The 24,722-nt window shown below is 40.2% G+C and overlaps 3 protein-coding genes across 4 annotated transcripts; all 3 read right to left on the bottom strand.

Moving 5' to 3' along the window:
• Window positions 1–399: 399 nt before the first annotated feature.
• LOC131105108 (matrilin-2-like) lies at window positions 400–6,842 on the bottom strand. The gene is made up of 11 exons (XM_058052873.1): window positions 6,653–6,842; window positions 6,015–6,581; window positions 5,793–5,915; window positions 4,687–4,809; window positions 4,409–4,531; window positions 3,156–3,278; window positions 2,961–3,083; window positions 2,039–2,161; window positions 1,542–1,952; window positions 1,303–1,455; window positions 400–537 (listed from the first exon to the last, which is right to left on the bottom strand). The coding sequence occupies exons 1-11, from the start codon at window positions 6,840–6,842 to the stop codon at window positions 413–415; spliced, it is 2,184 nt and encodes a 727-aa protein (XP_057908856.1). The 3' UTR covers window positions 400–412.
• Window positions 6,843–11,424: 4,582 nt separating this feature from the next.
• LOC131105112 (lysosomal-associated transmembrane protein 4B-like) lies at window positions 11,425–17,469 on the bottom strand. Its single transcript, XM_058052885.1, has 7 exons — window positions 17,201–17,469; window positions 15,609–15,720; window positions 13,858–13,931; window positions 13,624–13,746; window positions 13,419–13,517; window positions 13,002–13,097; window positions 11,425–11,573 (listed from the first exon to the last, which is right to left on the bottom strand). The coding sequence occupies exons 1-7, from the start codon at window positions 17,294–17,296 to the stop codon at window positions 11,490–11,492; spliced, it is 684 nt and encodes a 227-aa protein (XP_057908868.1). The 5' UTR covers window positions 17,297–17,469; the 3' UTR covers window positions 11,425–11,489.
• Window positions 17,470–18,118: 649 nt separating this feature from the next.
• LOC131105276 (protein LYRIC-like) lies at window positions 18,119–24,713 on the bottom strand. Of its 2 annotated transcripts, XM_058053241.1 has the most exons (13): window positions 24,073–24,713; window positions 23,781–23,896; window positions 22,365–22,440; window positions 21,376–21,549; window positions 21,102–21,152; window positions 20,841–21,014; window positions 20,558–20,635; window positions 20,417–20,485; window positions 20,160–20,299; window positions 19,494–19,610; window positions 19,226–19,336; window positions 19,013–19,136; window positions 18,119–18,893 (listed from the first exon to the last, which is right to left on the bottom strand). In XM_058053241.1, the coding sequence occupies exons 1-13, from the start codon at window positions 24,407–24,409 to the stop codon at window positions 18,829–18,831; spliced, it is 1,632 nt and encodes a 543-aa protein (XP_057909224.1). In that variant the 5' UTR covers window positions 24,410–24,713; the 3' UTR covers window positions 18,119–18,828. The 2 variants fall into 2 exon arrangements, with proteins under 2 accessions (XP_057909224.1, XP_057909225.1); XM_058053242.1 differs by lacking the exon at window positions 20,417–20,485 and having other exon boundaries at window positions 24,073–24,712.
• Between the last annotated feature and the right edge of the window lie 9 nt (window positions 24,714–24,722).

Here is a 24,722-nt window from a genome sequence, read left to right as displayed (position 1 = left end):
ATAGGTTCCAGCAGTACAAAAGCAGTACAGAAAATGGATGAGTGTATATAAGCAATGAGAGTGTTTTATCAGCCATGACAGAACCAGATTGTGCAAACTAATTTATTTTCATTGCACAACAAAAATATTAGATAAAGTATATATCACACTGGCTACAAAACTTGTATATAAATATCTCTAGAGGAAAGCGGCTTCTTGGAGTCTGGGATCTGGGATAATCCATTATGGTTTTTCATTTTTGCACAAGTTGCTTCTCAAGCAGCTGCAATCTCGTCGACATAACGTCAAGTGGACAAGTTAAAGAAAAGTGACAACAAAGGACGGAACATATTTAAGTATATTCATTTAATATACTTAAATATATAAAATATGATGTAAATCAGGTTTGACTTTACAACAAGCATTCACACTATCACTTAGTGAAAGCGCACCCAAAAAGGATATCATTCTGTGTCAAGATCCTCAGTTTCTCATTGACCTGGTTCTGAAACATGATGAGGTTCTCACATTGACACGTGTTCTCATCAGCTGGTTTGTCTATGGAAAAACATTTTTTAAAAAAAAAGAAAGTAAGAATCCTCCCACCTGTTTTTGAACCTTTTCTCACATACTATAATGGTGAAAAAAATCAAGAATTTAATGAAGTTTTAATATTACTAATATTATTATGAATAAATAATGGCAGTGGCGACACGGCGGACGAGTGGTTAGCCTCACAGTTCGGAGACCCGAGTTCAATTCCACCCTTAGCCATCTCTGTATGGAGTTTGCATGTTCTCCGGGTACTCCGGTTTCCTCCCACATTCCAAAAACATGCTAGGTTAATTAGCGACTCCAAATTGTCCATAGGTATGAATGTGAGTGTGAATGGTTGTTTGTCTATATGTGCCCTGTGATTGGCTGGCGACCAGTCCAGGGTGTGCCCCGCCTCTCGCTCGAAGACAGCTGGGATAGGCTCCAGCACCCCCCACGACCCTTGTGAGGATAAGCGATAAAAAATGAATGAATGAATGAATAATGGAAGTGTGTACGTAACCACTAAAAGGCAAACGCTGTAAACAACACCACCGGTTACCCTGGAGTGGCAAAACAAAGCGGCAAAATAACCCGCCATGGGGCCAAATAAATTGTTATCATATTTGTGCTTAACTTTCATACAGTTGAACTCATTTCTGTCAATGTATTAAAATGTTCCAGTATCCCTATATTGATATTTATAACATTCAATTAACTATCCTTGCAGCCCTGTTATTTGGTTGGTTGCTATTAAAGTTATTAAACATCTAGCCACGTGTGACGTACCATTACATATCCTGGACTTGAGTTTCTTTGTCACGTCTTCCATTTTGCCAAGGTTGTCGGTGTAATAAACATGTCTGTCATTGGGCTCCGATGCTATTTCTCTTAGCTCTTGTTCCACTGCTTTGCCAACACCTAAAGCATAAATGGTTATTCCTATAAAAGGACAAGAAAAGGTTTGGTTAGATGTATAAAGACCATGTTCCCGATTAAATCCAGATCCCGGTTAAAAAGAATCATACCAGAGTTCTTGGCTTTACTCGCCCATTCAGAGACATCATTGTGAGATCGTCCATCGGTAAAAACGATGCAGACACGTGGAATGTTGGTCCTGGCGCCTTCTTTGGCTGAAAAGCTCGACTCAAACATGTGTCGCAGGGCTGAACCAGTCATGGACCCCTTCCCCATGTACCGCATCCCAGTTACAGCTTGCTTGACGGCCTGGGCTGTACTGTACTGTCCCAATGTGAACTCTGTACGGACTTTGGTGGAGTACTGGACCAGGCCCACATGTGTGCCGGTTTCAGAAATGTCCAAAGAGTCCACAATGGTGTTTACGAATTGTTTGACAAGCTCAAAGTTGTCAGGACCCAGACTCTTGGAGCCATCAATCACAAAAACTAGATCCATGACGCCTTTGCTGCACTCTGGTTCTATTCGATAAACAAAATCCAACCCGGTTTTACTGTTAATGTTATATGACATGAAAAAAACTGTGTACTGGTTCTACTTGACGTACCTTTGCAGCTTTTCCCGTCATCAGCCAGAATGAATCCTTCCAAGCATTTGCATATGTAAGAGTCATTGGTGCTGACACACAGATGCTCGCATCCATGGTCCACTCTCTGGCACACGTCCACACCTGCACATTGGGTCATGTCACACAGAATTGGAACCGCTTTATCATTGGGGAAAGTTAAATTCACATAGTTCATTCATTCATTCATTTTCTACCGCCGGGTGCTGGAGCCTATCCCAGCTGTCTTCAAGAGAGAGGCGGGGTACACCCTGGACTGCCAGATTTTTGGAATAATACTGTTTAACACATAAATAATAATAAACACTATTGTTGTTTTGCTGTCAGTGATAGCTACAAAAATTCATTTTCTACCGCTTATCCTCACGAGGGTCAAGGGGGGGCTGGAGCCTATCCCAGCTGTCTTCGGGCGAGAGGCGGGGTACTCCCTGGACTGGTGGCCAGCCAATCACAGGGCACATATAGACAAACAACCATTCACACTCACATTCATACCTATGGACAATTTGGAGTCGCAAATTAACCTAGCATGTTTTTGGAATGTGGGAGGAAACCGGAGTACCCCGAAAAAACATGCATGGGGAGAACATGCAAACTCCACACTGACATAGCCGAGGATGGAATCGAATTCGGGTCTCCTAGCTGTGTGGCCTGTGCCCTAACCACTCGTCCCATTCACATAGTTATAGAGGTAAATTGTATTCTGTTCCTATGACGATGAAGGACACAACATCCAGTGATAAAAATACTAAATTCCAGAATTCAATGGAGATCCTTTAACATGTTCAAGGATGCTATGTGTAGTGTTAAAGAGATCTGTGATACCTGACTGTGAACATGACATGAGTCCTTACTATGAAATGTAAATACATGAAATAACAGCCAATAACTTTATTTAACTCACTCTGACATGTTTTCCCATCAGGTCGCAGTGTGAAGCCTTCTCTGCATTTACACAAGCACGAATCCTCCATGCTGATGAACTCGTGTTCACAGCCGTGTTTCCCATCCGCACAGTGGTCAATCCCTGCAAGATGAGCCGATTGTGTCACATTAGACTTTAAGAAAACTGGGTTGTAGAAAATGAAAGGACACTCACTTTTGCATGTTTTCCCATCAGGTCTGAGTGTGTATCCTTTTCGGCATTTACACACACATGAACCGTCTGTGTTTGTAAACTCTTGTTCACAGCCGTGTTCCTCTTCAGCACAGTGATCGATTTCTATCAAAGAAAACCACAATTTATGTTAGTTGTGGAAGGGGGAGGGGTCTATCCCCCCCAATATGTACGGTATGTCAATGTCAACGTAAGGCGGCATTTTTTTTAGTAATAAGAACATGGTGGACATAAACAGTAGTGGTCCATAAAAGACTGCAATGAGTGCAAACCTTGTCATGCACAAGTATCTCGTGGTAGTACAGAACTGGAAAAAATTTTTGCACAGCCTCTGGCTCCCTCAAATAACCAGCATTGTCCAAAACTAGTGCTGTCAAGAAATGTAAAAAAAAAATTAAAAAATAAAAAATAAAAAAAACAAAGCGAATAATTAATTATGATCTGTAATTACTCATTCATTAATTCATTTTCTACCGCTTTTCCTCACGAGGGTCGCGGGGGTGCTGGAGCCTATCCCAGCTGTCTTCGGGCGAGAGGCGGGGTACACCCTGGACTGGTCGCCAGCCAATCACAGGGCACATATAGACAAACAACCATTCACACTCACATTCATACCTATGGACAATTTGGAGTCACCAATTAACCTAGCATGTTTTTGGAATGTGGGAGGAAACCGGAGTACCCGGAGAAAACCCACGCATGCACGGGGAGAACATGCAAACTCCACACAGAGATGGCCGAGGGTGGAATTGAACCCTGGTCTCCTAGCTGTGAAGTCTGCGCACTAACCACACGACCGCCATGCCGCCCGATCTGTAATTAATTTATCTAATTAACATGTTTTTTTAATTTGACCGAAAAATTGCTACATTGCTATATTTTCACATCTCCTCGCCGCTACTCACCTTGCCCTCCCAACTACAATGGGAGCCTATCAGGTGATGTTTAACAAGCCCAAACACAATGACAGCCAATTAGTGTCGACTGACCTTTGTTTCCACCCCCCAACAACTCAAACATAATTAGCCCAAATGCATAAAAATCAATATCAGGCAACTAGCATACTGAAACACTAATTATGACTAATTATGTAATGAATTAATCACAATTACTGTTTCAAATTGACACCCCTATCCGAAGCACAAACTCCCAGTATAACTATTATTGTGATGAAGGACTTGATGGGAATACCAATTGTCTGGAACGCCACCTAGCGGTAGGAATTGGACACTTACTATGACAGGTTTTCCCATCTGGTCTGAGTCGGTACCCTTTTGTGCATGTACACACACATGAATCCCCGGTGCTCAGAAACTCCTGTTCACACTCACGCTGTAAATCATCACAGGGATCAGACTCTGGAAATTGAAAAAATAAAAACTTTATTGACTCTTAATTAACGTTTATGCATGTATATTTACTCCGAATTGAAGGCGCATGCAAACATGCAGACGTCACTTTTCTTTCTTTAGGTTTCTGTACTCATTTTCTTCTGGTTATTAAAAGAACTTACTGCTGCAAGTCTTGCCATCGGAATTGAGGACGTAGCCCCCCTTACACCTGCACACGTATGACTGTGGAATGCTGACACAGTTGTGTTCACAGCCATGGTCCACCAGGTCACACAAGTCTATTTCTGAGGGAAGGAATCTCTGTTCAATGTTTCTCTACTGCTGCTTTTTCCACTTGGGTGACATTTTTATTTTTCATTGGACTTACGTACAATAACAGCATAGCATGGTCTTCATGTTTTAGTGGTTTTGATGATAATAATAAATAATACATTTTATTTGTACGTATAGCGCTTTTCAAAGTACTCAAAGACGTTTTATAGTAGAAAAAAAAAGAAATAAAAAAGAGTTGAGTAAAAACAGAATAAACGATGCATTAAAATACAATATCCATACATTGATTCAGAGCTAAAACAAAGCGGGGCAGGACGCGGCAGTCAGTTAGACATTAAAAACGGATTTAAACAGGTGGGTTTTGGTCTGACATGATGACAACAGTTTGACCCTAGAAACAATTTCTTTCTACTTCCATCACTTCCTGTTAGATTTTTTTCAACTTGAAAACCAAACAATGTGCTGCAGGCCAATAAGAAACAAGCCAGTGTCCACAAACGGCCCCTGCGCCACACTTTGGACACCCTTAGTGTTTTTTGAAGGGGGGAAAGTCGGGGAAAGCACGGAGTGAATGGGGCAAAGAGGGTGGGGGCAGCGATGGAAAAGGCTGTGTCTCCCCAGATTCGGAGCTTGGTCTTACATGATGACAACAGTTTGACCCTAGAAACAGTTTCTTTCTACTTCCATCACTTCCTGTTAGATTTTTTTCAACTTGAAAACCAAGAAACAAGCCAGTGTCCACAAACGGCCCCTGCGCCACACTTTGGACACCCCTGCTTTTAATAGCTCTTTGTCAGGGTTGAGTGTGTGATGTGACACCCACTCTATCTGCAACCACAACGCTCATCAACTATTTAGCTTTCTAGTTCCCTTTATAATGAGCGAACAATGGTAATTAAAGAGAGATAAAGAGTGCTATTGCGGCTGGAACAAATCGATGAGTAATTTTAATTGCAAACTTTGAGAAAAAGGAACGAGAAAGAATATGATTCACCTTCACATGCCTTGCCGTCAAGATGGAGGGTAAAACCTTTTCTACACTTGCACCAGTAAGAAGCAGGACTGCTCACACATTCATGCTGGCATTGATGGTCCACCGAGTCACACAATGCCGTGCCTACGCATGCACACACACAAGGGGAATCAACCAAAACGTGCAAACAAGCATGCAGGAAGTCAAATAAATTAAATTAATTAATTAATTTAATTTAATTACCTCGGCAGAGTTTGGACTGGAATACCGAGAGGAGCGTTTCCATTTGGCTAAAGTTAGCCACCAGGTGTACGTGCTCCGAGTACGGCTCACTCCCCATGACCTCCAGGGTGCTCATGTCCACTCTCCCCACACCGATGGCATAAATCTGGATGCCGGCTTGTCTTGCTCGGGCCGCAATTTCATCCACCGAATCCTGAGGCCTGCCGTCGGTCACAACCATCGCAATCCGAGGGATGTGAAGGTGCGCCGGCCGTGCGCCCTTATTTTCTGTGAAGGCCGTCTCCATAGTGTACTGAATAGCCAAACCGGTCATGGTGCCGGTGGCGAGATGTTCCATGTTCCTCACCGCCTGCTCAACCTCAGCTTTAGTGGTGTACGTCTTGAGGGAGAACTCATTCTGAACCACGCTTCCATATTGGAGCAGACCGACACGTGTGGCATCAGGACCGATCTCCATAAACTGAAGAAGTTTATTGATGAACGTTTTGACTTTTTCGTAGTCATCAGGTCGGATGCTGCGGGAGCTGTCGATCACGAACACAAAATCCACCGGCGAACTTTTGCACTCTGAGATCACAGAAACCATTTGGAGAAGTTTAGAATGGGAGAAAAGCTCTTTGACACACATGTGCATGTACCGGCTCCTTTTTCCTCCACTTGTGTCACGTTTTGTGTTTTGGCGATGAAAGGTCTGGGACGCCTTCGGTCCAGCCGAGCGGCATCGCAGCACAGCAGCCAGAGGACAGCGAGCACCAGCGACCTCATACTGATGAAGGCAGACAACCAGAACTGTTCCACAATGAAATCAATGTTAACAAATGTATTCATTTTCTATAGGACATTCTTCTCAAGAGAGCAGGATGCATCCAAACCAAATAAACAATACAATACAAAAACAGCATCACTTATGAATTAATTTTACAAATTACTAATTATGGTAATGGTTTTATTTCATTTGAACATGCATCAGATTACAATTGAGTGCATCCCATAATCAGTTCACAGTTCCACATGTCCAAAAGGAGTAGGAAGAAGCAAAGCATATTAAATCCTACCCCTCCATCTGGTACTTTTACAATCAGTAACTGTTACATTTGTTCACTTCCTGCTTTCCATAATACAGTTTAGGTTTTTTTTTTGGTTTTTTTTTTATTTTATTTTTTAATCATTTTTAATAATGTACCCCGCCTCTCGCCCAAAGACAGCTGGGATAGGCTCCAGCACCCCCGGGGTAGAAAATGAATGAATGAAAGCTGAAATTTACCAAGCTCCACACTGTGGGATGGTGCAACCTTGGTTACCCACTGTAAGAAATGTCTGACCTCAAACCTATGGTAATGGTAATGGTTTTATTTCATTTGAACATGCATCAGATTACAATTGAATGCATCACATAATCAGTTCACAGTTCCACATGTCCAAAAGGAGTAGGAAGAAGCAAAGCTTATTAAATCCTACCCCTCTATCTGTTCACTTCCACATTTGTTCACTTCCTGCTTTCCTAATTTATTTTTATTTTTATTTTTATTTTTATTTTTATTTTTATTTTTATTTTTATTTTTATTTTTATTTTTATTTTTGTCACGTACCAAAGTATGAGGTGATATGACCATCCAATGACATAATGGGTACCATAGTAAGTGTCAATATAGTGATATGTTAGTATGTTCTCTGTAGGTGGCATTATGAATTATCCTTACTGGCCTTTTTTGCAGTACATTCAGTGAGTGAAGATTGCTTTTATAGTTATTAGCCCATATTTCCACACATCAAGTATGATAAGGTAGAACCAGAGAGCAATAAAGAGTGTGGAGTGAAATTTTTGCCACCTTAATTATGTTTCCTATGGTGAAATAACATATTTATCACTGACAACAAGGTCAGATTTCACTCATATTTTGAAGCACTAACAAAAGTTCTATATGAATAAAGTGTACTATATCATGATCAATCGATCTTATTCAAACTGCCCATCAGTTGTGGAAAGCGGCCATATTCTATAACTTAGCAGCTCGCACTGGTAAACAAATATAGCGAATGAGGAGGTACAGTATATAAATAGGCAGAACTTTCACCTCTTGCATATTTGACTCGTCCGGGTTTCAAATTTCCCACTTTCGGATGTATAGGTGTAATACAGTAGCTTTCATGAATGACTCAAGTTCAAATTGCATTTTACAACTCATCAATTAATATCTGCTAAGGAATGTTTTCCGATGTTCCATCAGGTAAATGTTTTATTGTCAGAAACGGCAACCGTAGAATGATGAGGTGTGGTCCCGTCTACTGTAATCTTGTAGACGATGGATTCCCATCATGATGCATGGATGCTGTAAAATAGCGTGTCTGCACGTGTCAGTTTTATTATAGCAGCTAACCTTGCAAGTGTCGGATGTCCGCGCATGCATAAAGATGTCAACCTCTAACCTTCCACCTGTTTGTCAACATGGAGTATAATGATCATGATAACCGCTATGCTGTATATATTTTGATTTTGTTAGTTTGATACATGCTACTAAATATTCAATAATTTAGTGAAAATCTTTTTTTGTTTGTTTTTTTTGCAGCAAATACAAGCAACAGCATGTATCTGATGATGTATCAAGGGTATCCGATATCTTTAATCTTCAGTATAAACACAAGATATAATCCCTCGTGTGTTCAATAACTACTACCATTGTGTTTCAGGTTAAAAAAAAAAAGTATTAATACATTAAACAGCAGTGGACTATGTGTATCTTATCACAGCAATTAAATCCAAGCTTCTTACCTTGAGCCAGAAGATGTTAATGTCTGTTCTCCCCCTCACAAATAATCCAAGTGAACCGGGAATGACACAAGAGAAAAGCTCTGCTAAATTGTTACATTTACTCCACTTGCCCGTCTCCTCGTCTCCTCTCTGCCTGCAGCCACACAGACGCTTTTTACTCTGCCTGATGGTCAAGCCAGAAGCGTCACCTTGACTGTGGGAATTTGGTTTTTCTCTCTCATTGGTCCTTCAACTGTTCCGTTTTTGAGAGTTGAACTTGTGGTGTTTCACATGAGGCACCACGGGTTTTTTTTTTTAAGTTTTAGCTTTAAACTCCTGAGAAAAATAAAAAAAAGGCAATTACTGTTATTTTTATGCATAAAAACAAACACTATACCATATTAGCCTTTTTGTCAGAAAAAATATTAGAAGAATAAGTGCTTATTGTCAATGTTTTTTTTTCAGATTCAATTATTAGCAGGACTCCCGTTTCCTCTCACATTCCAAAAATATGCTAGATTTTTTTTTGTAAAACATGATATTATGCAAATCCACAATTTTTGTGGTTAGCGCGCAGGCCTCACAGCTAGGAAACCCGAATTCAATTCCACCCTCGGCCATCTTTTCTCCGGGTACTCCGGTTTCCTCCCACATTCCAAAAACATGCTAGGTTAATTGGAGACTCCAAATTGTCCATAGGTATGAATGTGAGTGTGAATGGTTGTTTGTCTATATGTGCCCTGTGATTGGCTGGCGACCAGTCCAGGGTGTACCCCGCCTCTCGCCCGAAGACAGCTGGGATAGGCTCCAGCACCCCTCGCGACCCTTGTGAGGATAAGCGGTAGAAAATGAATTAATTAATTAATCATTAGCAGTGGTGCACCATCAGGGCCAGCAAAGCAGTCTCTGCAGGCCGAAACACTATCAGAAGCACTGAACTCCATTTAAATACTAGTATTTTCAGCCTATTAACTTCATTTTGTACTTTGTGCTTTGTATTTTATGTGTTGCCATGTGAAGCTAATTTGTCCAGGGCCTTCAGAATCAGAAGTGCTGGCCCATGTCACATACACACTATTCAATCTATTCAATCAATGGGGCTGTTTCTTTAAAGGGGACCTCATTATCGGCCCTTTGTATTGAGTTGTGGACTCCAATAGAGCAGCTACACACAATAACGCGCACAGCTTTCTAGATCTTGCTGAATCTGCACCTATTCCCGCTGTGCTTCCTTGTATTTCCTGCTTCCCGGCAAAATGGTCTGTTTTAATTTATTCCCACCAAGCATGCCCACTCCGCTGTGATTGGTCACATTCTCAAGGGCTCCCTAGGACTTCTGGACAGCTGCCGAAACTTGCTTTCTAATTTTGTCGGTATAGGAATTGATAATAAAGGTGAGGGAAATGTGGTCATTACAGGTTTTTTGCAGTGTTTAAAAAACAGACCCACTGATTGTGGTAGAAAAAGGCTATTAGAAACTACAAACATCGGTGAGCTTGCACCAACACTCACTCCGCTCTATGTATGCACACTTTATAATGTGTAAATAACACGGGCAAATGCTTTTGTTTGAATACATACACAAAATAAACAGTTTGAACACTGATAAATTGTTACTTACGGCTCTTCTGACTCTTCAACACAACCAAGTAACGTTAAAAAAGACGAAGAGTCCAGCTTCATAATGGCCCATGTTCATAAAACACTCCTGTGAGAAATGCCGTTGACAGATAAAAATATTTTGTCTTGCTGGCAGGGAATCTGCAACTCCAACCACTTCTGCCTGATGCTCGTAAAACCCGAATAAACATTTCAAACATTGGACAAAAATCTCCAAAATGTTACTGCTTGCGCTGAACTCTGCATGTTCCATACAAATTTCCAGGAGATTATGTAATGTCTACACAATAAAATGCTATAAATATTAAAAAAACGCGACAACTGGATATAAATACGCTGATTCATGTGGTCCGAACATCCAAACAGAAGTCTCTGTGAAGGTTACAAAGACTATTTTTGAGATATATTTCACCCAAAGTTGAGCATGGGTTTATGGAAAGACACGATCATCATCACAATCCCAACCACACAATGACCACTTTGCAAAGTCAATGATCATATCTTACAGTTTCCAGTGTTTAGTAGTCCCCACCCCAGTGATGTATTAAGTATAAATATACAGTAATAAAAAAACAACCATTTTAAATCTCAATTTGAGTTTTAATACGCAAGAAAAACATTGATTTATATTTCACTTTGATTGCACATCACATCAGGACGTTTTTCCAGTAAACAGGAGAAACGGGCGTATGTGTTTTTCCATACTGCAGACTTCATTTGGGAAAATAGGACTGATGATGTCATTGCAGTAAGTTTAAAACACCACCGGTTTCCCACTAGTCCAAATAATGTGCTATGTTAAGGTGCAGCCCAGCATAAATAAAAGCAGAGACAGGATGAAACAAAACACGGCAACCATTACACTCATACAAGTACCGACACTAGCGGAGACAGTACACAGCATTATTAAAAAATATATCTTTCCATCATGTCATGATAGTTAAATAAGGTCACGTTATCCCATGTACACAATAGTACTGTGTGATTGATGGCTTTGGTAATACAAAATGTGTGTCATATGAGTTTAAGGGACACTAAAGAGGCAGCGAGGTACGCACATGGATTGTAGAAACATCGGATATAAGTCGGGAATCTTGGAAATATTTTCATGCTGTCACTGTGGAAAAGGACGGAGGGGTACCTTGTTTTGTCGGAACACTCACGCTGTTATCATAAGGAGGAAGAAGCACCTGTAAATAGGGATACAGAGACAGAGAATGAGCTTTTAAAACGATAACTGTGACTCAACTCCATTACGAGCGGCAGAGCATACATTTCTAACAATGACGTGATGAGATTTATTTACAAAGCTAAACCATTCTAATCTCGTAAGGCATTGGTTTTCAAACCGGGGGGGTGTCAGAACGTGTATTTATAGAACTGCGTGTGATTAAAGTTAAACAAGGCCAATTTTAAATGAACAAACTAAGAATCTCAAATAGGTCATTGTTTAACAAATCTAATGGTGGCAAATGGAGACTGTCATGGGCGCACTCTGCTGCCATCTTCTGGCTGCTTGCGGTACTGCTGTTACTTCAGCACACCAGCCTTCCATCATTCACAATCCTTCCCTTTTCTGTGCATTATAACACAAGAAAACAAGTTAATATGATATAGCTTACAATGCTATCATTGGGATACATCTATTTCAACTACGAAGCCTTCTAACAACATTGCATGGTTTGATATACATGCTATGAACACGTACACTGATGATAACATGTACTAGTTGCAGTATCTTGCAGTATTTTGATGATTTAAACGAGCATTTTGTTGAGTCTTTGTCGTAAAACTGAGAGCGAGATGTCATGTTAGTTTTTCATGTTAGCTGCTACAATAATATACCATGAGGTCTGTTGTTAGCTCATATTATCTCGTTTTCTCGTGCTAGTATGCACAGAAAGGGAACGAATACTGTATGTGTTCATGTTTCACATTCGGAATTATGAGTTGAATTATGGGCAAAATTCAAAAAAAAAGTGCCAGTGACACCAAAACACATGCTAATGTTGTTATTTTTGCTTTGAAAAATGACACTGAAAAACATATTTCCAAATTTTTGTGTTCCCATTCTAACTTTTGTAAAGATTTTTTTTGTAAAACATGATATTATGCAAATCCACAATTTTTGTGGTTAGCGCGCAGGCCTCACAGCTAGGAGACCCAAATTCAATTCCACCCTCGGCCATCTTTTCTCCGGGTACTCCGGTTTCCTCCCACATTCCAAAAACATGCTAGGTTAATTGGCGACTCCAAATTGTCCATAGGTATGAATGTGAGTGTGAATGGTTGTTTGTCTATATGTGCCCTGTGATTGGCTGGCGACCAGTCCAGGGTGTACCCCGCCTCTCGCCTGAAGACAGCTGGGATAGGCTCCAGCACCCCCCGCGACCCTCATGAGGATAAGCGGTAGAAAATGAATAAATGAATATCTCTGTAGCTATCACTGCCAGCAAAACAACAATAGTGTTTATTATTATTTATGTATCAGTCATTTTATTTATGTAACAGTATCAGTAGTAGTCAGTGACTTTTGGACTTGATGTGAAATGTTGTCTTTGAAATTATTCCTTAATTGTTCCACTTAATTATATGTGTATTATTATGTGGTGACTTACCGTTGTGTCATTGGTTGTAACATAGAGGAGGATCTCTGCAGTGCCGCGGCTGCACACGTATCTGTAGCAGTTCCACACGCATGCTAACAGGTAAGCCTGGTGTAAAATGACAGCATCAAAACACAAATGTAAAGATATATTATTATGACAATCAAATCACACTAAACCGGCAGTACTTTTAACATAAGGATGCAAAGGCTTGTGTTCCAAAATATAAAATCAGGTCATGTTATCCTCTGAGGACCTCTGACGTAACAACGCGTGTAACAACATACTCCTTTAGCACTATCCATCTGTTGGATTGATGTTCAAGGATACCACAAGTTACACTGAACACCTGAAAAGCATCTCCAAAACACCAAATAAAATGAGCTTTAAACTTTGTCAATGGATAGTAAATAGAACACAACAACGTACCTTGAAAGCCAGAATACAGCTGATGAAGAGCAGCACGACGAGGACCATGCACACATTACTAAGAGCTGCAATCTCCTCTTTGTAGGGAAAATTGTCAGGCTACAAGTGGAGAGGGTAGAAAGCGTATATAAATGACAGTGGAGCACTATACTTTAAAACATGACAGCAGGCTACCAATATGAATATGAATATGTATGTTTCTTACCAACTGCTGCAGGTAATCCTGTATCGTGTTTGGATAGACCACAATGCTCACAGCAACAAGGGTATTGAGTGCAAAGTCAAAGATCTGATAGCAGAAAAACGGGATGATCCAGGCGGCACGCAACTGAAACAGATTTTTTTTTTCCCAGGAAGAACATCAAATGGAATCAAGTGTAATAATAATAATAATAATAATAATAATAATAATAATAATTACAAACACTATTCAGTTTACCTTGTATGCACCATATGTTGCCATCCCACATATGAGTATCATCAGCAGAGATATGGCTGAGCCGATGCACATATCTGAAGCACAGAGACAAGGCACACTTTTAAATATATACATATATATATATATGACTCTTTTTTGTAAGGTTTGTAACTCCATATGTAGATGCTGTAACTTGCTTATTAATAAATATACAGAGAGACCACATAACAGAAGGGATCAGTGTTTACTACTCGCTGCCTATTTATCTTGTATTTTCACCAACCATCCATTTTCGTGGTGGTATGCTGGTTGTATGTCGACTAAAACGGAGTTAGACCCCTCAAAAAATCAGTATTAAATTTAGTATTGCAAACAATTATTAAACTAGAACAGGCGTTCATCAGCTGACTAAAAGTTCAAGATCATAGTTACCAATTACTTAGTAATGAGTAGCTGCACCAGTCTTGTTATTCGCCACAAAAATTGTTTTGGGTATGAATGATGACAGTATTTCCGGGAGGCTAAATGAGAATGTTGCTCCGAGTGGTGACAATGGCTTCACTCACTGAATTAATCCACTGTCTGGAGCTAGTGTCTATTTTTTGTATAGCCATCTTACACAACCTGAACCTTACAATGAACGGGAAAAAGTAGCCCACGTCATGACACCCAATGGGTCCCATGTTTGGTGTACTTGAAAATTCCAAATGGGCAATTTTGGTGTTAGCTGCTACAATTAACATGACTGTAGCTTGGTTTAATATACAGGTCAGCTATTAAAAGTTATATTAGAACACACAAAAAAGGTAAAGAAATACGATAATGGTTTTATTTCATTTAAACATGCATCAGATTACATTGAATGCATCCCATAATCAGTTCACAGTTCCACATGTCCAAAAGGAGTAGGAAGAAGCAAAGCTTATTAAATCCTACCCCTCCATCTGTTCCTCCATTTGTTCACTTCCTGCTTTCCTAATATAGTTTAAGTTTTGTTTTTTTTCATTTTTTGTCACTTACCGAAGTACAAGGTGATATGACCATCCAATGACATAATGGGTACCATAGTAAGTGTCAATATAGTGATATGTATATCATATTTCTCCTCTCTTGTAGAGAAGTATTGGATGACATTTTTAGGTAATTGGTTATTTTTAGACTTATGCATTATTTTGGCTGTTTGAAGATTAACTATATTAGCAAGTAGAAATGAGGAGTTAGTATGTTCTCTGTAGGCGGCAATATTAATTATCCTTACTGGCCTTTTTTGCAGTACATTTACTGAGTGAAGATTGCTTTTATAGTTATTACCCGATATTTCCACACAATATGTAAGATATGGTAGAACCAGAGAGCAATAAAGAGTGTGGAGTGATTTCTGATAGAGAACAAATGTTGCTTTGTTCAATATTGAAATATTTGTGGCCTCCATATGTGTTCATGTTTCATGTAAATGCAGTTTTCCTTTAAGGCAGAGTTCCTTCCCGTATCTATCATTCATTGTCGTTAAAAGGTGTGGCTGGGCCAACTTGCAGCAAAGTTTAATCCCTCAAAAGTAGGCCAAAAAAGGCTAACCGTGACTCTCACTGCGTCCCACCTGCCAGACTATTCCTGTGCACACCTGCTCCAACTGTTAAAAAGGCTTTTCAAATGCTGTGCACCTATAAACATAACACGTGTATGTGCCTTCTATGTGTTTCATTGACAACAATAACACATGAGTTAGACACTATTTAGTAATCATGTCCTGTTTGAAGGCTATGCTTACTTACTGGCATCATCCATGACGTCCAAGTCATTAGCCAACTCAGCACTGGTCAGGTGGTACTGCTCAGGATCACCGAGCGCTGTGAGCAGGATGAGTAAGACCACAGCGTTGATGAGCTTAGGGACACAGGACATATGGGCAGATAAGATAAACAATACGGAGAAGGAGGACGGCAGTTTAGAAAATGAACTTCAACTCTTGTATAGTGTCAGGATTTCAAGTTCAAACAGCTGTCAGTGAACACACCATAATATTATGCGGCGGTGTATTATGAGTATTAAAAGAATGGATTTTACAAACAAAACAACTAATATCATGCACGATGCATATCTGCTATCTCTCGCCATATCGTAGTTCGAATTTTGCGGCTTCACGCTTTCAAAAATATATTAATAAATTATGTTCTTTTGTGGTTGAATATGAAAAAAAATGCCTAAATTTGGCGTTTTCAAGCAGAACAAATAAATTAAAATAACTAAATTATGCCGGGACATGTTACCGGGACATAATTCACCCCGGAACGATCGATTGGGGAGGGGTTGCCACCCGGAAGGGTGGGCACAACAGGAAGCGAAAAACCCCCGTCCCTTGCGCCCACCCTTCCGGGTGGCAACCCCTCCCCTATCGATCGTTCCGGGGTGAATTATGTCCCGGTAACGTACCACTACAAACTAAAATAAAATTTAAGTCATTCAGAAGACACATTCAAATTTGTATTTGCAGTATCCTGACCTGGTCACTAGATGTCAGTAATGTTTTTTTAATCCTGAAACAAACACCGGACTTGATCACTGGAAGAACAGGCTTTAATTGTTTGAATTTTGAATTGTTTGAAGTTTGAATTATCTCAAAACAGGCAAGATAATCATAAGATAATGATCCTAATCATAAGAATCAAAATAATAACACAAGTTACAGTTGTGGCCATAACCCATACTGAGCTAAAACTTGAAGACGTATCACATGTAATCCAAAAAGACTTAATTGTGAATGTTTTGGTGTGTGCAGTAGCTCCCATTGTTAATTATCTGGCGGGTGATTCCTTTATCATAATCATCAAGGTGTTCAACTAACAAGCAAATGTCAAGTTATGGAGATGTACATAACAGAGTCATTTGTATAGAGAACTACACTAACCAAAACAACCCTCCAAAAGTCATATGACTGAGGATGCTAATTACCTGTGTGATCAAGTGGTGGTAATGGAAAATTCTCTGGCAGCCTGAAACTAAACCCGGATTCTACCTGCAGAGACCTAAGTTATTCATAAGAGGGACAGAATCTTTCCATGTTGGGTGTTTGGTGTTGCTTAGCCTCTCCATTATCATCACACACTGGGAAATCCATCACATTGTATACAGAAAAACATGTTTTTAACAGATGCTATTTGAAAGTCCTGGCTTTTCCCAAGATGTCATGGGTTCGAGTCCACAGCAGGGAAGCAGGCGTTTAGAATAGGCTTAGGCAGGCGAGGTCATAAAGGTGAAGCCAATGTGTTAGGTATGCTAGTACTTCATTAGAATACATTTATGGTCATATCTAATTCATATGAAATATTTCTAAAAAAAAATGTGTATATACGGAGGCGATGCTTACCATGTACCAGACCCCCAGAATGATGGTACCTGTGCGGACATGACAGCACAAGCAGCAGCTTGTGGAGTACCAGTAGTCCCACGGGGATGTCGTCATCCTGTTAGCGGTTAAAGCAGCATTAAAAGCAGAAATATCGTCCTTACAATGTGTGCCCTCAATGGATACTGGCGAACACTATCTGCCCGCCTGTGAATTGTTCGTTCTTTATCGACGTGGGCAGACTAAAACGCAGCACCGCGTCAAACCAGCTTCCGCTTTCAAATTAAAACACCATCAGGGATTCGCCTAGTTCTTGGAATTATTGTAATGTGATACAACCTGACATACAGTATCACAACTGCAAGCCCACATCACATTTAAAATGGTTAAAACAGAAACTTTTGCCTTCTTTAGTGAGAAAATAGCAGTTTTCAATACCTTACAGCCTGATTAGCCCAGCTAAGATGAACTTAATGCCGAGCATACAATGACCTGTATGAATGAGGATATTCACGGACATTCCCATATTACCAATCCGCAAATTAATTCGATTTGTTGTGATTACATATGTACATCATATTTATCACTACAGGACAGATATTCATCATTTCGCATTAGATTGAAGCTACAACATCGAACTTCCGGAGCTTGCACGGTGACTTTTGTTTTATATTGAAAATCTACAGTACAGCACTTCCGGTTTCAGTTTACTTGTAATGAAGAACAGCAAACTCGGCGATAGGTACCCAAAATTACTTTTTCTATAAAAGTATCTCTACACTTTCTAGCTTTAAATGGCATTCTGTATAACATTTGACTGCTTATGGAAATGTCTTCCAGTGTAACTGGCATTGACCATAATGTAAAATTTTCAAATACTACAATATTATAATACTATTATAATACTAACAGTCACAATAAAACAAGAGAAACACAAGGTTAATGTTGATGTTTTTACATATGGCTTTAGCTTTACTTTTATTAAACAAGTTTTTACAAAAAAAAAACGTCCAAGATTTGTGAATCAACTACAGTTGGAAAGTCTGTACGAGGTTGAAGACGTGGGCGCATCTTCAATCAGCAGTCATATTTAGTAAAAACCGGAAGGGATCGGAAAGGCTTGACAGCATACGACAGACAAGTTAAACCGGATGGACCTCGTCTGCTGTAATCTCACAGATCACGAAAAATACAGACATGTACACACACACACACAGTTGAACCAAAATGTCCTCCGGCCCTTTTTCACTCAATGATGCTGACCGGATCATCAAGGGTGACAAGGGAAAGGAAAGGAAAGGCCAGTTCGGCATAGTGTTGTCATGCTGAGTAACCTCATAGTCACCACAACAATACAACCGTTTCTTTACATCTACATTCCTACTAACTAGCTCCTTCACTTATTTCAATAATGGAATTACAAGACGAGTATCAAAAGCATGTTTAAAAATTAATTCACAAAGCATGAAATTAGATTCAGCTGCTTCGACGTTCACGTTCCCGTGACCCAACGACTGACTGGGTAAAAAGGTTTTCATTTTTCAGTCGGGATTTTATCCATCAAGTCAACCACAGATCAGAGTTGTTTTGTTGTTGCATAATCAGGATATCAAGTCTTTTGCATGTGGTGGACTACAAAAAAAATGGACTCATGTCTCCCTTCTTGCCTTCTTCTTCTTCGATGGCTTAGCTGCTTGGCTTTCTTCAAGTTTTTCTGAAAAATCGAGAATGTTTAGTCGTTTTCAAATAATTGTATTTCTCTGAAACAATGAAAAACATCTATAAACGTTCATGTCTATTTTTTCCATAATTATCATCAGTTATTATACTCACGTTGTTGTGTTGTAGAAGGAACATTGATTGGAGCAGTGGCTTGTCCCTCGGGTAGCTTGGGTGGCACTTGTGTGGCAAGAGGTTTCTGAGATACGTTTTCCTTCACCGTTCTCTCCAATCTCGACTAAAAGCAACAACAGGCATCAGTTAATAACAATTAAAAAGTTGCGTTTCAAAGATTAATCTGGGCGTTTGAATGTTTGTTGCACCGACCTCAGCAGCAGCTGCTTTCGGAGGCTGGACAGCAGCAGAAGGTACCTGAACAGGCACCTGCTGCTTCTTCAGCTGGGCTGAATGTTCTGCCTTCTTCTCTGGCACTTCAACCTAAGTCAGATACAGTGGAGAAATATTAATAATAAATTTCAACTTTGAAATGCATATTAAAATAAACAGTTCTGTTATAGGATTTGTACCATAATCGACAGATTCAGGTGATCCACGTAACACGAGTGTGTTAAAAATATTTTCCTCATGCAGTTACCTGGCCTGTCGTTCCACCTTCCTCAGCTGCCTTTTTCTTTTTCTTCCTCTTCTTTTTTGTTTTAGCTGCTCCGTCAGCCGCGGTGTCTCCACTGTCCTTCTCATTTTCATCATCGTCCTGACAAACATGCATGAAGAGGCATCACATTACATGCGCCATCCTTCCATGCATACATAAACACATGCGCCCATTGTTTAACAATACACTACATAGCTGTGTGAATATTTTATTGAAGTGTTCAATCAATCCATATAATGTAGCATCGCTGGGAGTACTTCTTGTTTCTGAGTGATTTGCTGTAGAGTTTTTGCAAAAAAAAAGGCTGGAAAGAACATGTTAGAGCTCACATAGTAGTTGGTTAATATTCTACATTATACGCAGGTAGTGCAGTAGTCTGTTTTTATCCACCTACTGTGTTGCTGTGTGCGTATAGTTCTTTTGACCATAGCGAATATGGTAAGCCTCGCACAGGCACACTACACTCGAGTACCATCTAGGGACATGACACAATAATATTTGAATGATAATCTTATTGATAACTGTTTTTTTTAACCGTACCATACCATACAACCGTACAAGCCTACAAAAATGTGTTATCGTGACAGACCTAATTGTATGTTTAGTTGCTTTACAAGGTTCTACGTGCCTCCTGGAGGTGTTACTTACAGGAGATGCACTCAGCAGATTAGGCTTAGCGGGCTCAAGTTGCTCCTGAACTGGAGTTGGCTCATGGGTGGGCTCTTCATAGTTACCCCAGGCTTCAGAAGGGGCATTCCAGTCCGAGCTGGGATCCATTGAACCGCCATCTGAAAACACAAAGCTTTAATAAAAACACTGTTTGTAGCATAAACAAGTCTCGGATATGACTAAAAAAATTTAAAAAAGAGGTGAATGATGGGAAATGGCTTAGTTGGAATTCTTACTGAATCCAGACCACTCATCATCCACTTTGGGCTGACTGAGCCACGGCACATGATCAGCCAACTGGGGCTCTAAACACACAACACACTATGTCATGTTTTGCCCTCCGGCGATGAGAAAGACTTGAGCCACGCTGTACTTACCGGCACCGCCAACACCCAGTTTAGTAAAGGACATCAGATTCAGATCAGGTGGAACCCTGTCAATCACAGTCCAAGAATCTAGAGGGGGCGAAAAGACAATTTATTTCACGTTTATTAACATAATACAGTCAACCTTTTATTATGGCAAACGTACAGAATGGATTCTTGACATTTTATTTTCTTATAGGAAGACAGACTGTTCAATTCTGACTTGCATCCATAGCTAAGTAGATACAATAGACTAATACAGTACTAGTGATAGAGGTGGAATCTCGTTCAATACCGTCAATATCTGCCCTCCACAGTGGGGCTGCGACACTCGGTGTTGCTTCTCTCGTGGTAGTCCAAGGGCCTTGCATCTTTGGCACAACCGTGTGGGAAGGAACCGTGACTGCCTTCACTGCTTGACCGTCGGTCACATCGCTAGCAGCCACCAATGCGATGTCACTCCTGTCATCTGATATCAACAAAAGAAACGCTTCATAACAGCATGGATCCCGAGGAGATATCAGTGTTAACGCTGTTTCTACTGGTAATTAATTACCTTGAGAAACAATAGCATCAACCTTCTCCGCTTTCACTTTTGAAGACTCTCCTGGGGGGGAAGAAACAAAAGGGTTAAAATATATATATATATACACAGTCTGCAAAATGTTTCAACCTACAGCGCTTTATGGAAAAATATTCTCTTGATGTGATTTATAGCCAATTACGGCAACAACAGGCACTTCAAAATAAAAGATCCAAATTGAAGTAACAAGGTCATTTTCTTGAAAACTGTAAGGTTTTTTTTTCCCACCTTCACTGAAAATACGCACCTTTTTTCTTCTTTTGGTTGGCAGGCGGAGGAGCTCCTGAGGGCTTACGCTGCTCTGGAGGACCACTTGCAGGCATGCCAATCCCTCCAGGACTGGCCGAGCCATCGCTGGAACTCTTGTCCTTCTTACGTTGCTCACGTTTCTCCTTGTTACTGACCTTGGTCTCCCATGTGCCTGGAAAAGGAAGTTGAGCGCAATGTGTAATTAGTTGCAAGAAAGCAAAAGAGCTTATTGTAAGATTAGGGATTTTTGGATTTGGTTGGATGATGAAATAGGCGGCTTAGACATGTTATCAATTAAAAAAATACATGTAATTACATTTATTTCTAAATAGACAGTAATGCTTATTGTGTAGCACTCAGAAGCAGTCTGCCATAAAATTATATTATTAGGTTAGCTTGATATACACACCTTAAAAACAAATGGGTGTGAAATTCAAATCCTGCAATAAATAGGATGAATATGACCCGGTACACCAAAGCAAACTACAATCGTAATAATAAAAATTGCAACAAGTGCACATATCCCATAAGTAGTAATGATTTTAATAATCATAATAATCATTTTAACCAATTTTAAAAACAAATCAGACACTAATTATGACCTCAAATTAAAAGATTAGTATTAAGAGTGTCCCAATCTGTTATTGATATTAGACATTGACCCAACATCAGGAAAAAAAAACGCATCTGATTATGTCAGCCTGCATTTAAAATTTAGCATATTGGAACTCTGATACAAGCAAACCATTCCATTATCTGAACTAGCTGTATTTTTCGTTCAAGTCGGAAAAAGACGTAGCTGAGTGCAAAACAATGTGCAATTAAAAACAAAGCGCCATCAATGTTGCAGGATCCATCACTAGTCATTAGAAAGTAAAAGATAGACAATGATAAAAATGGTGCAATTTAAAAAAATGACGACAACCTGGCTAACTCTACCGGACCGCAGTAAACAAACATTAATATGAATGTGACTTCACGTTTTACCTTCCTCTGGCTCCTTTCCAGTGGCTGTCACAGTCTCCTTCACTGTCTGTTTGGCTTTCTTCTTGGACTTCTTGGCCTAGAACATAAGCAGCAGATATAAATGCTTCAGCAGGTAGTCGATCAGATAAGCATACTCAAGCTAGATCTATTAATAAGTCCAGAAACCAATACTAATAAGTGCATCCTGATTCTTACGACCATTTGGAAAAAGGTTTATGTGGCTTTGTGCTATCAAGGAAGTAGTATTGAATGAATTGCTATACCACGTGACCAGGAGTCATCCAGCATCTGCTAACAGTGCTTTATTTGTATTAGCGTATTAGGAGCACCCTTTATCTTATCTAAAAGCTGAGAACTCACATGCATATTTTGGGGAAAAACTCGCATGATTACAACTCCGCACAGAAATGCCCAACAGATATTCAAACTCAGATCTTCTGACTGTGTGGCAAAAATGTCAACCACTTATAATAAATACTAAGAGTTTAAGCAGATATTCCTTGGTGAGCTACTCAAGTGATTAGACAAGTAACAACTAATGTTTTCCAACAACCAGCAGAACATGAACTGAGAAAATCACAAAACATGCATTGACAGGCATTCACAGACTGTGACAATTCAGACTATTTTTCATTCTCACTGTAATAAAAGGACACCAATGTCAACTCAATACGTTCACGTATTTTTATCTGGTTGCATGGAAAAATTCAACCGCAATGTTTCATATTTTAGTCGCAAAATGCAACCATTTAGTCGCAGTCTGAGGCCCTGGGTAACCCAACACCGGCAGCTGCTGTGGTTACATCACGGATGTGTGACAGTGACACAGGAGAGGGTTCTCACCCTCCCGCCCCTCCTGAGTTTGGCTTTACAGGACCCCTATAATACACTCACTGACCAAAATAAGAGAACACCTCCTCAAACCAAACTTTGCAGAGATCATGCTCCACTTTGATTGGTAATAATGAATATTGCGCTTGTAGTGGTGTTGAACAGTACTCTAATGTCTGTACTTCATGGCACCCTGGAAATCTTTCTATAAGGCAAGCTCAGGCAGACGTGGTTGGAGTAGGTGATTCCCAGCAAGAGATAAATATTTTCATCTGTCAACGGTATTTCATACGGGTTGTTTTTTTATGAACATGGCTGTGAAGTCAGAAAGCAAAGCACTCTCGCCGGGAAATGCTAGACACGCTGTGGGTCCACAGAGCTCTGAACCACTTTCCAAGTAGCTCTCCAAAGGCTTTATTCATTTATCATCAACTCGTATACCCCAAAAATTAAAATGTGGTGTTCGGGAGTAGTCCAACTGTCAAATAATGTCAACTGAAAAACTACATCAAGTTAAACAGAAGAATCCAAAGTACTTGAACACACCATCCTGGGGTTTGATAAGACAAATGTTGCTCATATTACCTCTATAATCTTTTCCCTCTGGGTTTGCACAGGAAGTGGCTGGTGATGTGGCACTCTCTCTTCTGCAACTATAGCATCCTCTTCCTGGAATTCAACAGCTCGCCCATTCGGTTGGGCTTTCTAAAAAAAAAATACAGATTGACAAAATACGTTTCAGCAAATGTACTGCAAAATTATTATATACATTTTTTTAAACCAGTCACCTATCGTAGTCTAGCTTTCAAGCATTAGCTTAGCAGTTAGCCTAGCTTATGTACAGTTTTCATTACATGTTTCGTGTGGTTTCATTTACGTGCCTTTTCCACCTTTTTCTTCTTCTTTTTCGGCTCCTCTGATTTAACTGCCTTGCTGGCGACTCGTTTTACTTCGACGCTGTCGTCCACGACGTTGACAGCAGGCCGCTTCTTGAAGAAGAGAGCCCGACACATCGAGGCCCATAGAGCGAGCATCAGCACCAAGCCGGTGCTTGCCGCTAAAAGGATCGCCCATGACGGAATGAGCTCAGGCTTCAGCGCTAGATCCACTCCGAGCTCCGTACGCAGAAATTCCAGACCTTTGGACAACAACTCATTCAGGCGATTTCCCATCAGCTTGGCCTGCTGGAAGGCCATGTCCCTCCACTGTTCCATGCGAGTTGCTAATGGAGCTAGCCAATGATTTACAATGAAGCCCGCCCCTATTAGCCTACCTAGCTTGCAGTGCTAGCTAAAAATAGTGGAACGACTTTGCCATGACGGAAACAATAAAATGCGTTCCTACTCTACTGCCTACAGGCCAATCTAAGACTAACCTAACCAAGCTAAATGGACAAGTCTTTAAATAATAAGCTAGCTAGCGGAGATCATCGTAAGACAATGTACCAAGTGTGACGGCCACTCGAGCGAAGCAGGTTCACCTCATATGGCTTTGACTGGACGAGTAACGATGCCCTCTTACCATGGT

Source organism: Doryrhamphus excisus, chromosome 17, assembly GCF_030265055.1.
Source record: "Doryrhamphus excisus isolate RoL2022-K1 chromosome 17, RoL_Dexc_1.0, whole genome shotgun sequence".
Taxonomy (NCBI): Eukaryota; Metazoa; Chordata; class Actinopteri; order Syngnathiformes; family Syngnathidae; genus Doryrhamphus; species Doryrhamphus excisus.
This window is presented reverse-complemented; position numbering and strand designations above follow the sequence as displayed.